Below are 14,447 nucleotides of genomic sequence, written 5' to 3' on the forward strand. Positions count from 1 at the left end.
ATCATTCTGGTGCTCATGGTAGTCTCTCGAGGTTAGATCATATATTATTGCCCTCGGCCCATGCATCCCTCATACGGGAAGTTAAACATCTGGCTAGGGGTATCTCGGACCATTCTCCGCTTTGGCTGGTGGTTGATGCACGGCGGGGTTCGGCGGGCCGAGTGGCTCCGATTAACCCCTGGTATTTGAAGGACCCCAGGGTCAGGGCTGAGCTGGTTAAAACACACGATTGTTATTTTGCGGAAAATGTGGGCTCTGTTTCCTCCCCAAGTTTACTTTGGGAAGCTTACAAGACTGTCATTCGTGGCCAGGCCCTCTCGTTGATTGGTAGCGTGAAGTTGGCCAACCGTGCTGAGATGGTTCGCCTGGAGGGGGAGGTCACAGCCCTGGAGGGGTGCTTGGAATCTGGGGTCACCGCTGAGGGGTTACATCTATTGGAGTTGAAACAACATGAATACAGGGCTCTGGTCACGGAAGCTGCTAAGGAAATGGGAAGGGAACAGCAGGGCCGCCTGTATGATGTGGGTGATAAGGCTGGGAAATTACTTGCTTGGCTGGATAAGAGGGAGAATGCAAGTCGTGTCGTCCCTGTGATTGTTGCGGAGAATGGAGAGTGTTGTACTGACCCTGCTGATATTGTTACATGTTTTGCCGATTACTTCCGCGAGGTGTATTCCCAGGTGTCTGATCGATCTGAGCAGGACTCCCACCTGCTATTGCGGGATATTGCACTTCCCCGATTGCCTGACATTGATAGGGATGCTCTGGATGCGCCGCCTACTGTGGACGAGATTGCCGCTGCTGTCCGTTCGGTCCGATCCGGCAAGGCTTCGGGCCCTAATGGGCTCCCCATTGAGCTATATAAACTACGCCCGGACACGCTAGCTCCGCATCTGCGCTCTATGTTTCTCGAGTCTTTGGAGGTGGGCTCTCTCCCACCAGACCAGAGACTGGCCACTATAGTCGTCATCCACAAAGATGGTAAACCTCGGGATCGCTGTGCCTCTTTTAGACCCATTTCGTTGATTAATGCGGAGCCTAAAATCTTGGCCAAGCTGCTGGCGACACGTTTGGCGACTGTCATTGGGGACCTGGTTCACCCTGATCAATCCGGCTTTATACCGCATCGCAACACGGCGCTTAACCTCCGACGGTTGCATGGCGTCTTGGCACGAGCCGAGACGCTGCGTGAGCCTGCCATCTTGGCGTCCTTGGACGCTACGATGGCGTTTGATACAATAGAATGGCCGTATTTGTGGACGGTTCTTGCCAAGTTTGGTTTCGGTCCGGAGTTCGTTTGGTGGGTCAAATTGCTTTACGCCGGTCCCATGGCTCAGGTGGTGGTCAATGGTCGGGTCTCTACACCCTTTGCACTGGGCAGGGGCACGCGACAGGGCTGTCCCCTGTCCCCCTTGTTGTTTGCTCTCGCCTTGGAACCGCTGGCGGCCTGGTTGAGGTGGGAGCCGTCCCTGAAGGGCATTAGATGGAATTCGGAGTTTGAGGACCGTGTATCTCTCTATGCTGATGATATTCTGCTGTATCTCACATCTCCCCGTAAATCCCTCATTGTATTGTTCGATGTCTTAACGTCCTTTCGCAAAAACTCGGGTCTTGTCATCAATTGGTCGAAGTCCTGTGTATACGTCCTGTCGGGAGACGCCCCTCTTCTGCCAAGTGGTTGTCCTATCGCGATTGTGAGAGATGGATTTAAATACCTAGGCATTTTTATCACTCTGAAACCTGAACTGCGGTTTGACTGGAACTTGCTGCCCCCTCTTCAGCGCATTCGGGCGGATGTTGTTGCTTGGGGGAAACTCCCTCTCTCTCCCCTGGGTAGAGCGGCATTGTTTAAGATGATGTCACTGCCCCGCTTCCTCTACGCATTGCAAAACACACTTGACGTTGTCCCGGCTAAATATTTCCGTGAGGTTGAGAGTTTACAGAGACAACTGGTGTGGGGGGGTAGGCCCCGGATCGCCATCGCTAAACTGTCGCTCCCGTGGTACGACGGTGGAATTGCTTTGCCTGATATCCGTCGCTATTATTGGGCGTCTCAATTGGGGGCAATAAATCATTGCATGTATGGCCCTTGGCCGAATCCGGCCTTCGATATGGACAAATGGTTGTTGCCGGGGGGTGACTATAATAGAGCCCTCTACTCGAGACTCACCCCTCGAAACGTAACGGGCCCCACTAGGACGGCTGTCCAGGTGTGGAGACATGCTTCCATGGCGCTTGGGTGGTCTGATAAATTAACTCGTGCCACCCCACTGTATGCATCCGATAGACTTGGCTCTCTCTGGCAGTCGAAGGGGTTTGATAGGTGGGACTTGATAGGTATCAGCAGGATTGATGATGTTTGGACAAAGGGGAGAATGAAGACGTTTGAGGAATTGAAAACTGAGTACGCTCTGAGCGATCGCGAATTTTTTCGCTATGCGCAGGTCCGCCACGCGGTGCTCTCGGTCTTCCCTTCGGGTGTGGAGATTCCGGAGTCGTCCCCGCTTGAGGACAGGGTACTGGACGGACATGTTTCTGATAGTACGATTTCGCTTATTTATAAAAAGTTGATCAACTCCAGGTCTGATCTCCTGCTTCGCCTTAGAGAGGTCTGGATTGGTGATGGGCTGGAGCTGGACGATGAGGACTGGCAGGCGGCGATCTCCTCCCCTAAAGAGGTGGCCATCCAGGCGCGCCTTAGATTTGTGCAACTTAAAATCCTGCATAGAGTGTATGTGACTGGTCCCCGTTTGGTGCACATGGGCTTTTCTGTGGATGGTTTGTGTCGGCGTGGATGCGGTCTCCTGGGCACCTTTTTCCATATCATTTGGGAGTGCCCTGAGGTAGTGCGATTCTGGACCCGTGTGCACGAGGTGATGAGTGAGGTTACGGGGGTGCGATCGATGCCGGAGGCTAGGAGATGCTTGCTGAATGTATGGGAACCGAACGACTACTCCGTTTCGCAGCTTCGATGGGTGACCTTGGGCAATATGATCGCCAAAAGAGACATTGCGCAACTGTGGGGCGCTCAGGGACCACCCGGGATTCGGAAATGGAAACAAAACATGGACTGGTGCATGTTCAGGGAAAAAACTGTATATATTTCTCGGGGTACCCCCCGAAAATGGGGGAAGATATGGACTCAGTGGAACACTTACCGTGGCGATATATGTTCCCCCCCTCTCCCTGACCCAGATGTTGCACCTACGTCCCCGTAACCCGAGGGTTCCTCCACTTACTACTGTGTATTGGATACATTTTGTTCCTTCTGCCCCCCCCCATGCGAGACTCTTTCTTGATAGAACATACGCTCATTGGTTGACCTTCCCGCTCTCACACCATGTAATGCAACGTTGTTTATATTGCTGTCTTCTCTTTTTCTTTATTCCTTGCAAATTGTTTGTGTTTGTATTTATAAAATTAATAAAAAAAAAAAAAAAAAAAAAAAAATAGCAATATGGAAGGAAAGCCACTTTTGCACGCCTTCCAAACTGCAATTCGGTATGGGACGCAAATCCCATTTTATATAGTCAGAAAAACGTTTGCACCTCGTAAAACAGATTTTGTACATTAGAAAAAGGCATTTTGCGGTTGACAACTTAGTGATTTGATGAATCGCAAAGTGTGCCATCCCAAAATCCTTTCCTACATTGGCCCTTGGTTATGTGTTATGTGTATATTGTCACAATGATATGATATTGTCTTACAGAAAATCAAGTGTGCCAATTATGTTCTGCTATAATAGTAACGTATGCTATTCACTAACGCCTTTTAAGCTGAGTTCCTGCAAAAACTCTCTAACACGTTTGGTTGCTGTTCCACTTTGCCTGGCAACAAGTCACTAAGTGACTGGGCCTAGTACTGGGTTACTAAGGACTCTCGTCCAGCAACAGGTTGCCAAGCACCAATATCCAGCAAGGGACTGATCTGCCACCCTCAGCAGGCAATCACCATATCCAGGCACAAAGGCTGTGTAACTCTGTCTCTCTAATGAGATGGGGAAGAAACATATATATACTTGGGACCTGTGACTGTCTCAGGGATGTTCTCTTCGATCAGCCAGCAGCACAGTCACGTAGGTCTTTAAAAGACAAGCAGGGAGGATGTACATAGCTCAGCAGATCCGCGAACAAACCAATGTTAAGATTCTCACAAAATTATTGTAATCTTAGTATTTTTAATCTCTTTTCTCCAATTTTTTTCCCCTTGTATTGCAGTCATGACTATTCTAATCCATATTTTCTGTAATAGATAAGAGTATAAGAAATCCCCTTTGTTATGATTTCCTATAATGTACATTCATTTTGAAAGGGTGGGGTGGCCTGAAACAGGTTAGGCCCCTCTTATACCCGTTGAGCTCTCTGATCAGTCTGTTGCTCTCTCAACAGCTTTCCTTCCAATATGTATAGCCCACCAGGAGGAGCGTGAGACAGTGGCGTAGCGCTGGGGGGTTCCACAGGTGCGGTGGACCAGGGCGCACAATTCCTAGGGTTGCAACATTTTAAAAGAAAGTACTGTACCCCCTTACCCGTGGACTGTTAGCATTTCCTGAGCTAACGGTCCACGGGTTAGGGGCGCAATACTTTGTTTTAAAATGTTGCACCGGGCGCAGGCAACCCACGCTATGCTGCTGATGCTAGATATCTGTCAGAATTCCCTTTCTCTATGGAGACGCAGCTATAACAATAATCTAATTAGGTATGCCCCAAGAAGAGAGAGAGTGAAAGTAAGAAAGTTACTCAAAACGTCTGAAAGACTTACCATTAAAGTGGTAGCTCCATTAGCAAGAGGCCCATACACAATGTATGAGTGACCAGTAATCCACCCAATGTCCGCCGTGCACCAGTACACGTCCTCATCGTGGTAGTCAAACACATACTTAAATGTGAGTGCTGTGTACAGAAGATATCCTGCCACCGTGTGCACCACACCCTGCACGAGAAGAGAACTAACAATGAAACTAAGTAAATACACACTGAGCACAACCAGGATACATCTACAAATACTCATGAAATGTTGCCATTCTCCACGCTAGTCAGCGATGATTTGCAGCAGATTTTAAAAATTCACCACTCTTAAAAGTTTTAAGACTGTGTTATTCATTTTTACTAGCATATGTCTAACCACAGCAACTGTAGCCCACAACAAACTTCACATTGTCAGCTAATGTTTTCAGAGCTTCTGCCCTTGCCTTTAAAAAGTTGGAAACGAGTTGAGAATAAAAATAAGAAACTGATTCTGAAAACACTGATCCCTATCTGTCTGCTGACAACAGTAAATACTGCTGAAATAGTATTTGTACTCACATGTGGGTTAATTTAATATAGAATTTTCATCATTACGTGTGTGGTGTCAGTTTAATATGCAGCACTTTTAAAAATCACTACTGAAAACAATATAAGGCAACTGGGACCACCAACACATGAAATTAACTAAAAAAAACTTTTATAAAAGCAACAAACTCTTTGACGTTTGATATGAAATGACTTAATGGCAGTAATAAAAAGGAAGAGTTTCTGTGGCCTGAGTCTGGCATACAAAGCTGGTCTATGTTTACCTTTGGTTTCCCTGTCGAGCCGCTTGTGTAAAGAATGAAAAGCGGATCCTCAGCATCGAGCCATTCGGGTTCACACTCCTCACTGCTGTTCATCATTAGCTCATCCCACCACCTGTCTACGTCAGCATTCCAGTGAACCTGCAGCGAAACATGATCACAGAAAGTGTTTAAGTCACTCCCAAGGCGTGTTACCAGCGACAGTGCACATATCAAGAGCACCCAAATGTGTAAATGAAGGTGAAACAAAGGTTCACACATGAACCCCTTTTTCAATTTGAAAGCTCAAAGTTGTTTTCTCACACACTGAGTGTTAGCTTCAGCTCCTCTAATTTGCAACTTGCTTTCAAGGGTATTGCATCAAATTAAGTCAATGCTTTTCTTTTGGCAGATAAATACACATTAAAACAAAACAAAACAACACGATGACCCAAACTCAAGTTGGCCTGCAGTCTATTGTTAAGAAAATGTAGATGGAATCATTTAAAAGAGGAGAGTGTTTTCATTCGACCCCAACATCAGTTCCACTAATTGGAAAAGATTTCCTCCATGACATAAGCAGCCATGCCCCCCTGTGACAAACTTTAAGGAATGTGTGTGCTCGGTCTCACACAAAACTGGCACGTTCACTGCTGTTCGATGGTTATGTTTAATGTGTTTAAAATCATACAAAGAACCATTATGGCCAATGATGAGAAATGCACAACCATTTCTTAGAACAAGCGCTCTGAAGGATTTCTACGTTTCTTTTGCTTTGAAGCTTTAAAGTTGATCTAGGGCTATCGTTCTTTACCTCCACATTTATATTTCTTAATATTTTTCACAAAAAAGGTAAATCGTGTGAATGTAATAGTTAGGTATAGTACTCCCAAGCTTCGTCATATTGCCAAATAATGCTGCTCCTCAAGCATGAGGACAGTAAGCATGTGATGAACTTTAAGAATTGAAATCCAATGTGGACAGATTGAGAAACCCTGAATCAGAGCTACTTGTTTGCAAATTCGGAAACAACATTTTATCATTCACATTTTAAAGTAGAAGAAAATAGATTTGGTAACCAGGTAAGAAAGCAAACACAAGGGGTGCTCTGCAGACAGTATCAGGATAAATTATACAGCAATAGTAACGTTGGTGTTACTAGGAGAGGAGGGTAGGTTACCAATTCAACCAAAAATAGTCTCTTTCAAAGAAGAGAACACAACAGAAACAAAGTTCCTATCCGAGCACACAGAGTAATGAAATGTCAAGATTGTTCTTAGAGACATACATATAGTCTTAGTCCACTTTTAATCCAAAAGCACCAGTTCAGGATCAATGTTCAATCCAAATTCTTTTTACAGCCAGTAATCCATATGATACAGCAAATATAACAAATGTTGGTTTCTTCAGCAGTACATCTCCATACAGCCAACACGTGTTTCGTCATAAGGTAATATAAACCCCGACTACTTCAGGGCTTTCACAATAATGGTAAGGAGGATATGTATCAATGGTCCTTCTGTGCCGTCAAACCGATCCGTCCACAAAAATGTAATATCGACCTATGATCTGTAATCAATAGTGAATATCCCACGGCTTGATTCCACCAGTATTAATAATGATCCAAGGACTATAGATGTAGCAGCAATGTGTTATGGAATGCAATATCGCGAAGTACCCGGAGAGTGTTCCGGATCAGTTTGACGGCACGGAAGAACCATTGATACAAATCCTTGTTACCATTATTGTGAAAGCCCTGATGAAGTCGAGGTTTATATTACCTAACGACGAAACATGTGTTGGCTGGGGGAACCTTTCTAGAGATTACAGAGTTCGGAGGCAACCGGAAGTGTACCCCACCACTGCTGAGCTTTGTATACTATAGGCTACGAGCTGCGATGAAAGCACTGCACCCCTGTTTTCCCCTTCACTGAACTCGCTACAGATCCTGATCTCAAGTACTGAATGGAAGAAACTTATAACTAAACTATACAGCTCTTCCCAGTACAAAGGGTGCGGGCCCACGAATAAAGCCAAAGACAGATGGGATGCAGCGCTAGATGCCCTATTGACGCACACTGACTGGGAACTCTACTTTGGCCTATTGGACAGGCTCACATCTAACTGCAACCTCAAGATAATACACTTTAAATACTTGCAACAGACCTACTAGACTCCCCTCCAGCTCCACAAACTGGGGTTACATACAGAGGCAACATGCATGAGGTGCAGAGCTGCAGAGTTTTTACACCTGGCATTGGCATGTGGGCCAGTGTTCCGTTACTGGACGCAGGTCTACAGACACTATCTAAAATGACACAGACGCACATAGACTGCCACCCCTCAATATGTCTCCTAGGACTCATTAAAATGCTACCACCGGCAACACGTAAACCAATAGCAGTGGCATTACTAATGGCAAAATGCAGAGCATCCATATGTTGTGGGGGAAGAGAGCCCACGACACGCCGACTGGCTACACAACTTGGCGTAGTGTAAGGCACAATTTGAGACATATGCTGAAGAACTACCTCTGGCATCCCAGCCAAAAGATTATTGGGCCCCATAAGTAGCTTACATGCGGCACATAAATGTGGAATAATGCTTTGTCATGTCACGACTAGTGAGGGATGTGGGAAGGAAGCGGGTGGTTGGACGAAGTAAATTAATATGCATGTGTTCTTCATGTCTTTGGGGGGAATGCCATTCTAGGGCCTCTTTTCTGTTTCTCTACACGAATCTGTATGTGTTGCGTAAACTTCAATAAATAAATTTAAATAAATAAAAACTCCAACCAAAAAAAATGTTTTTGTTAAATGCAACCTGTTTCCTTTACGGAAAATGTACTGCTGGTTTTTTTTGTTTTTTTTTAAGTTGACTTGATTTTAAATGCGATTTCAGACATGGTGGTCAGTTGGTAAAATTCTTCTCCATTGCTCAAAATGTGTGCAATTTCTGACCTCTGCGAATGAAAATTCGCATCAGGTGCGAAGCCCTTTAATTTGAGCTAGATCACAAATACAACATTGGAAACTGCACCTTGAGATTTAACCTCCCAATAGCCTTTAGAAGAAAAATAAAGACCTGGCTGTTTTATCAATAATCTGCTTATCACTCTGCCACTGTCCGCAGCGCCGAGACGCCCTAGGGCATTTGCACGCTTTATAAGTTTCAAAAATGAATAAATAAATAAATAAATGCATTTAAATCTAAGTCCATAGGCTCTTGAATATTCTCAAAGGCTGAATTTTCTGCTACATTTCACTTTTCCTCCAATAAGAGTGTGGTGATAACTGGGCACTTCCTTTTAGGCACAAATAAAAATGTATTAACAGTTTTAATGTCAGTTCCAGAGTTTGCAGTATCCATTTTAGGCGAATAACTGGCAGGAACACTTTTAAATTTGTTAGCAGCTCTTTATTTACATTGACCATGCGGACACGTATTCTTCTTGAGCATTCTGAGTTTGTGGTTTATTGTGAGTTTCAGGAAAGTGTGTCAATTGGGCCTAATTTACTTCAACTTCCGCAATATTGCTCGAAAACACCTTTAATAAAGATACCTTCCTGATAAATTGTCCCAAAATATTTGTAACACTAGTTTGATTATTTTTTTTTTCGTCATCACTTTAATGACTAAAATGCTGAGTAAACCTGCAGAGATAAATCCATGCACCAGAGTATGTTAATTTATAAACTTGAACTTTATCATAATTTCCGGTTGGTGAATCAGAGACTTTGGCAGAGAGAAGTGTCAAAGGTCCTTTTTAGCGCCAGGTACACCTGCGATTAGCAGTAACTAAGAAAAGGCCCAGGCAGGATTTTATCTGACTTGAAAATGAAAGATATAAAGGACTCCATTTTGGAAATAAACGGTTGAGCTTGTTTTGATGAAAGAATGTTACTCTGGAGCAAATATTAACTTGCGTCAAAGCACTGTTTGTCAGTTTTGTGACTGAGTAACTGCATATATCTTAATTGTTTATCACGTACGCAAGCTGTCTCGACAATGGGGCATGGCAATTTATGACTAGCCATATGACGTAAAACAATTAGGTTGGCACCATTACAGCAGCTGCAGGCAGCCTTGGCGTCAGCCAATCAATCCTCAGGGTGACGGCCAATCTTCAGATATCACATGAGTTATGAGGTGTAAAACAAGGCCTGGCAGGGCCGACAGGTCTGGAGTTTGTAAATAAAAAATGGTGAATCGGTATATGTAATGAAGCATTTCTGTTTGTGCCTGCTTCCTTTTACGAACATATCAACCTGCAATCAAAGCAGGGAACACAAAAACATGGTCAAAGGGTGGGAATACATATTATTAACATTTTGTATGTATTTGTTCTTGCTACCGTTAAAAGGTGTGTGCTAGACTCTGTATTGTCTTGTACCGCACAATAAGTAGTCTTGCATGCAGTAAGGCAGGGGCGGCCTTAGGCATGTGCAAGCTGTGCACCTGCACAGGGCCACCAAACCCCAGGGGCCACCACGCCAATATATATCCTTAATATAATAATACTCTGAGTATGGATACATATTTGCGTGGCGGCCCCTGGCAGGGATTTGGCGGCCTACGGCTCTTTTCCACTTCCAAACACCCTGAACCCCCCCCCTCTTCTTCACTGGCCTCCTCGCTCCGCCCCGCCCGGACCCCCTCTTCCACCTGCCCAGGGCCGCCATGAGCCTAGAGCCGCCCCTGAGTCAGGTTATAAATCCTCTTGGTTTAGATTTGTAAATTGCATTTGGGTCTTGCGGTAGACCCTGGGTCTATTGGTAAAGCTTGCACCAATATGTGATCGCCTTTAAATCGATGTTTCCCTCTATTCCTGATGCATGGCTTTATCAATATCAACATGAAACAATTTTACAGCTGGTCTTGCATGGACAGATTATCGGTTGTGTTAATCCAATTGCCAGAATCGTGGGCCAATCTTTTCTAAATGACTGTTCGGTTGTATTCAAATTGCCACTATTTTGAACTGCTTGACAACTATAGGTCCACAAACTGACCATTTTCCATGTATCATACCCATGCAGATGTTTGCATTATTACTCTCTTTGCGCCACGTTTGGGTTCCCAGGATCACCCCTAGAGTTGTGGTGTGCTCTCCGTGCACCCATATGGCTCCACTATAGAAAGAATTTTTGTGACCTAGGGTTTTAACCTTATCAGTGTGAAGGACAAGGTGCTCGTGTTCTCAGAAGTACCATGTCAGTGTGGAGGATGTGAACAACTCATCCTTCCACGGATACAAGAAAATCCTTCTGGTGCTTGCACCAGAAGGATTGCCTGGTTGTAATAAATGTCAAGCAGCAAGGAATGAGCTTACTTCGCAGCACGAGAAGCACTTACTGGACACATGTAAGCTTCGAATGTGGGGACACCCTAGGCATCAACCACGGTCCGTCATAAAAAGGGCATCTTCAGTCCTTCTAAACATCAGCGCCGAGCTATTGGAGGTTTACTCTCAATTTTACACCCCAGGGCAGCAGAACGCCCACAAGATACCAGAGATTTTTGTGAAAAACAGAAAATAATGGGGTTATAGCTTGCCCATCCTGGCATTTTGCCGTACCCCTACCAAAAGCACCCCCCACCCCCACCAAAGGCAGATAGGGGGTATGCCTAAATTTGCCCTCTCATGGCAGGGTGGGAAAACCACTAGACACCAGGGTATTTTACATTTGTGAAATAGACATGGGGTGGGAGCTGCCCTTCCTGCCACTAGGCCATACCCCCACACCCACAAAACCCAGTGTTTCTGCCCCCAAAGGTCTTACAGTCCAAGGCAGTGCAATCTGTGCTAGCAAGAAGACATTTGGATTCTGTTGGGTGTACTCTTGACATCTGGGACAGCAGAGAGGGAATGACCCCCTCCCAATCCACCTCCCCTGTGTTGCAGAAAGAGTATCTGGTTGGCAGGTGTTGGGTCTGCAGTGACGTGGCAGGACAATCAAACCACACAGCCCATTGCGTTTCTCGGATGGTCTGGTATGCTTTCTGACTCTCCACCTTTGGGACAAACCAATAGGTGGTAAAGACCCCAATCTGCCCAACGAAGGCTGCTGAAAAACACCACTACCAGAGTATCAGAGAAAAGAAGTGAGAAAAGGAATGAGGTGGGATATGTGGCCATTTGGTATCAAGCCCCTCCACTGGATAGAAGACTGTATATCTGCCTGCAGGGTGAGGTAGAACTGGGGGTTTACCCTCTCCATGTCAGCCCATATGTCAAACACACATACAAAGAAATCCCAGTTTCCTTTTACTTGTGTGGTGATTTCCTGCAGTATTCATTCTGTGGGTCAGCTGGCATTGAGAGAACCCTACCAACCGGGGGCATTTCAGAAACCTACAGACCCAGAGGAATCTAGGGCTGTGTGGCTTGCATGGATTCCAGCATGCGTTCTTACACAGACTGCACAGCAAACGTCAGCGTATGGGTCAGAAAAGACAATGTTTCCTATATTTATGTGACAGAAAACTTGGGCACTTCCAGCCAATGGTCAAAGACTAATCACTCTTCATTCCCACACTTCTCCCAACAGAAACTCTACCTCCCATTTTGGGGCTTTTTCTGCCACAGGTGAAAGGTCTAGCCACAAACTGGCTATCGTTGTTAACAGGAGAACTGTGGGAATGGTGGGTGGCAGGAATTTTGGTGATCCGTGACTTGGTTTAGTAGGTCTCTGTGGTTACCTGCCAAGTGTGGGGCCCAAATATCGCAGCAAAACAACACCTGACTGAGTGAATTTCAAAAGAAAATTCTTGATATTTCTTTGTAGCATTTTTAGGTCTTTCATGTTGCCCAACCACACAAGTGTTGTATCATTTTTATTGTAATAAATGTGGGAATACAGAACATTTGAATTTTTCGTTTCCAAATGACAGCCAATGTATGAGAAAAAACTCATTTTGCAAAATGCCTTATGAATCACATGAAAGCATGGGTGACACCAAATTCAGAGTTGTACAAATAACTACTACTGCTAAACTCATTGGGCCAGATGTACGACCAAGGAATTTGCGACTCGCAAATTGCGCTGCAATAGCGACTCGCAAATTGGTATGTACAACAGTGTCTGCGACACTGATTGCTTTTCCCAATGGGGTCACAAATTGGATGCCTCATGCATATTCATGAGGCACTCGTAATTTGCGTTCCCACTGGGAATGGCTGGCCCTCCCAGTTATGGTGGCCTGCTGGGCTCAGCAGACCTCCATGTCTGGGACTGCTTTTAAATAAAGCGTTTTTTTGGGATGGGATGCATTTAAAAAAAGAAAAATGAAGGGCAGGTAGTGGTCCCTCGGACCACTGCCTGCCCTCAAAAAATAATATTAGAGCTAGACACAAAAGGGAAGAGGTCCCCTAGGGACCCCTTCCAGGTTGCGAGTAGTTTGCCACCCTTCTCTAAAGGGTGGTAAACTGTCAAAAAAATCATACATGGCATTTGTGGTCACTATTAGGAAGTGAATGCCCCTTTCTAATAGTGAGTCACAAGTCCTAATTAGTTTCTTTTGGGTAAAAACATGAGTGGAGCGAGCAACACAAACGACCCCCTGCCGAATTGTGTCTACTTTTCAGAACGCTATAGTTTTCTTGGTTACTCTATGGGTTTCATACCTTTTATCACTACAAACCGGAAGTAAGTAGAAAGCACAAAAAATAGAAACAAATGACTTATCTTAGAAAACTGCAAAAACTGGTAGAAATTATTTTTTTACAACTCTGCTCATAAAAGCTGTGAAGAGGACGATCTTAGAACAGTAAACCTTTTGTTGATGACCTTCTTAGAAAAAACACATACTTTCCTGTACAGCACGCTTCCCGTTTTTACAAAAAAGACACTTCTTGCTACAATTTGTCTATATTCTCTGTTGCTTCCAGGGAGATCCACACACCATGGGTACCCTAATATTTAAGAATGGATATGAAACATATTTTGCTTGGATACCTCTTGTGAAAAACAAAATATGAAGGCTTAAAGCCAAAAAGACCAAACATCAAAATATGGCTCAGTCCTGGGGGGAGAAGCCTCAGCATTTAAGGGGTTAAACTGCCTTGCGTTACTATTAGAAATGGGGTTTCTGGTAGGCTAGGGTATGCACCTAAGCCAGGCAGAACCCACCACTCTAGTCTGGGCAAGGGAGTTACACACTGAAGATAACCCCTGCTCACCCCCTTGGTAGTTTATCAGAGCAGTCAGGCTTATCCCAGAGGCAATGTGTAAAGTGTTTGCTCAACACACTCACACAACAGTGACACATTAGGCACACCACAAAGAACACTCCACACAAGGTTATATATTAAAGTATCCTTTGTATTTTTCATAAAAACACACATTAGATCACAATCACATAAATTACTGTTCCACTAGGCACTAGTCATGACTTTACACAGAATCACATAATCACTTTGCCATAGGGCAATTGTCATTACAATACAGGCATAAGGAACTACTTTGTCAATCGGGCAATTGTCCTACTATCATCAGCAGTACACTACAGTAAATACTTGTAAGTTGCACACATTATGAAGATATCCTTACTGGCAACGTAACAACACAGTTCCTGTAAACAGTAACTACTAGTAGGATTGCACACGTTAGAACACCTTGTAGTGTAGCTCCTATTTTCCCAATAGGCTCTGCGCATTGGAATAATACCTACAGCAGTAAAGGCCTAGACCAGACGTTAACTAGGTCTACTACTGTCGATACTAGACTTAATTTTTGGGTTTGCCAGCGTAGCTCAGAGTTCGCTAGAAACTTTCTCGAATGTTCAAGGAGGAATTACCTTCCCTGATTAGACAAGAAGGGATTTAGTTTCTGACAACCATAGAACATGACAACTTTGCTCTCCCCTAATCAAGAGTCAATCTCGAGAGTCGTGTGAGCACAAGTCAATTATT

The 14,447-nt window shown here is 44.6% G+C and overlaps 1 protein-coding gene across 1 annotated transcript in view; it reads right to left on the reverse strand.

Annotated features, from left to right (window-relative positions):
* ACSS2 (acyl-CoA synthetase short chain family member 2) overlaps positions 1-14,447 on the reverse strand; it is a 181,375-nt gene that overhangs the window by 69,246 nt on the left and 97,682 nt on the right. Inside the window, exons 8-9 of the mRNA XM_078686275.1 lie at positions 5,558-5,695; positions 4,762-4,932 (exon numbers count right to left, since the gene is read on the reverse strand). Coding sequence (XP_078542401.1) covers positions 4,762-4,932; positions 5,558-5,695 — 309 coding nt within the window. The remainder of the gene's footprint in view (positions 1-4,761; positions 4,933-5,557; positions 5,696-14,447) is intronic.

This window comes from Lissotriton helveticus, chromosome 4_1, assembly GCF_964261635.1.
Source record: "Lissotriton helveticus chromosome 4_1, aLisHel1.1, whole genome shotgun sequence".
NCBI classification, from domain to species: domain Eukaryota; kingdom Metazoa; phylum Chordata; class Amphibia; order Caudata; family Salamandridae; genus Lissotriton; species Lissotriton helveticus.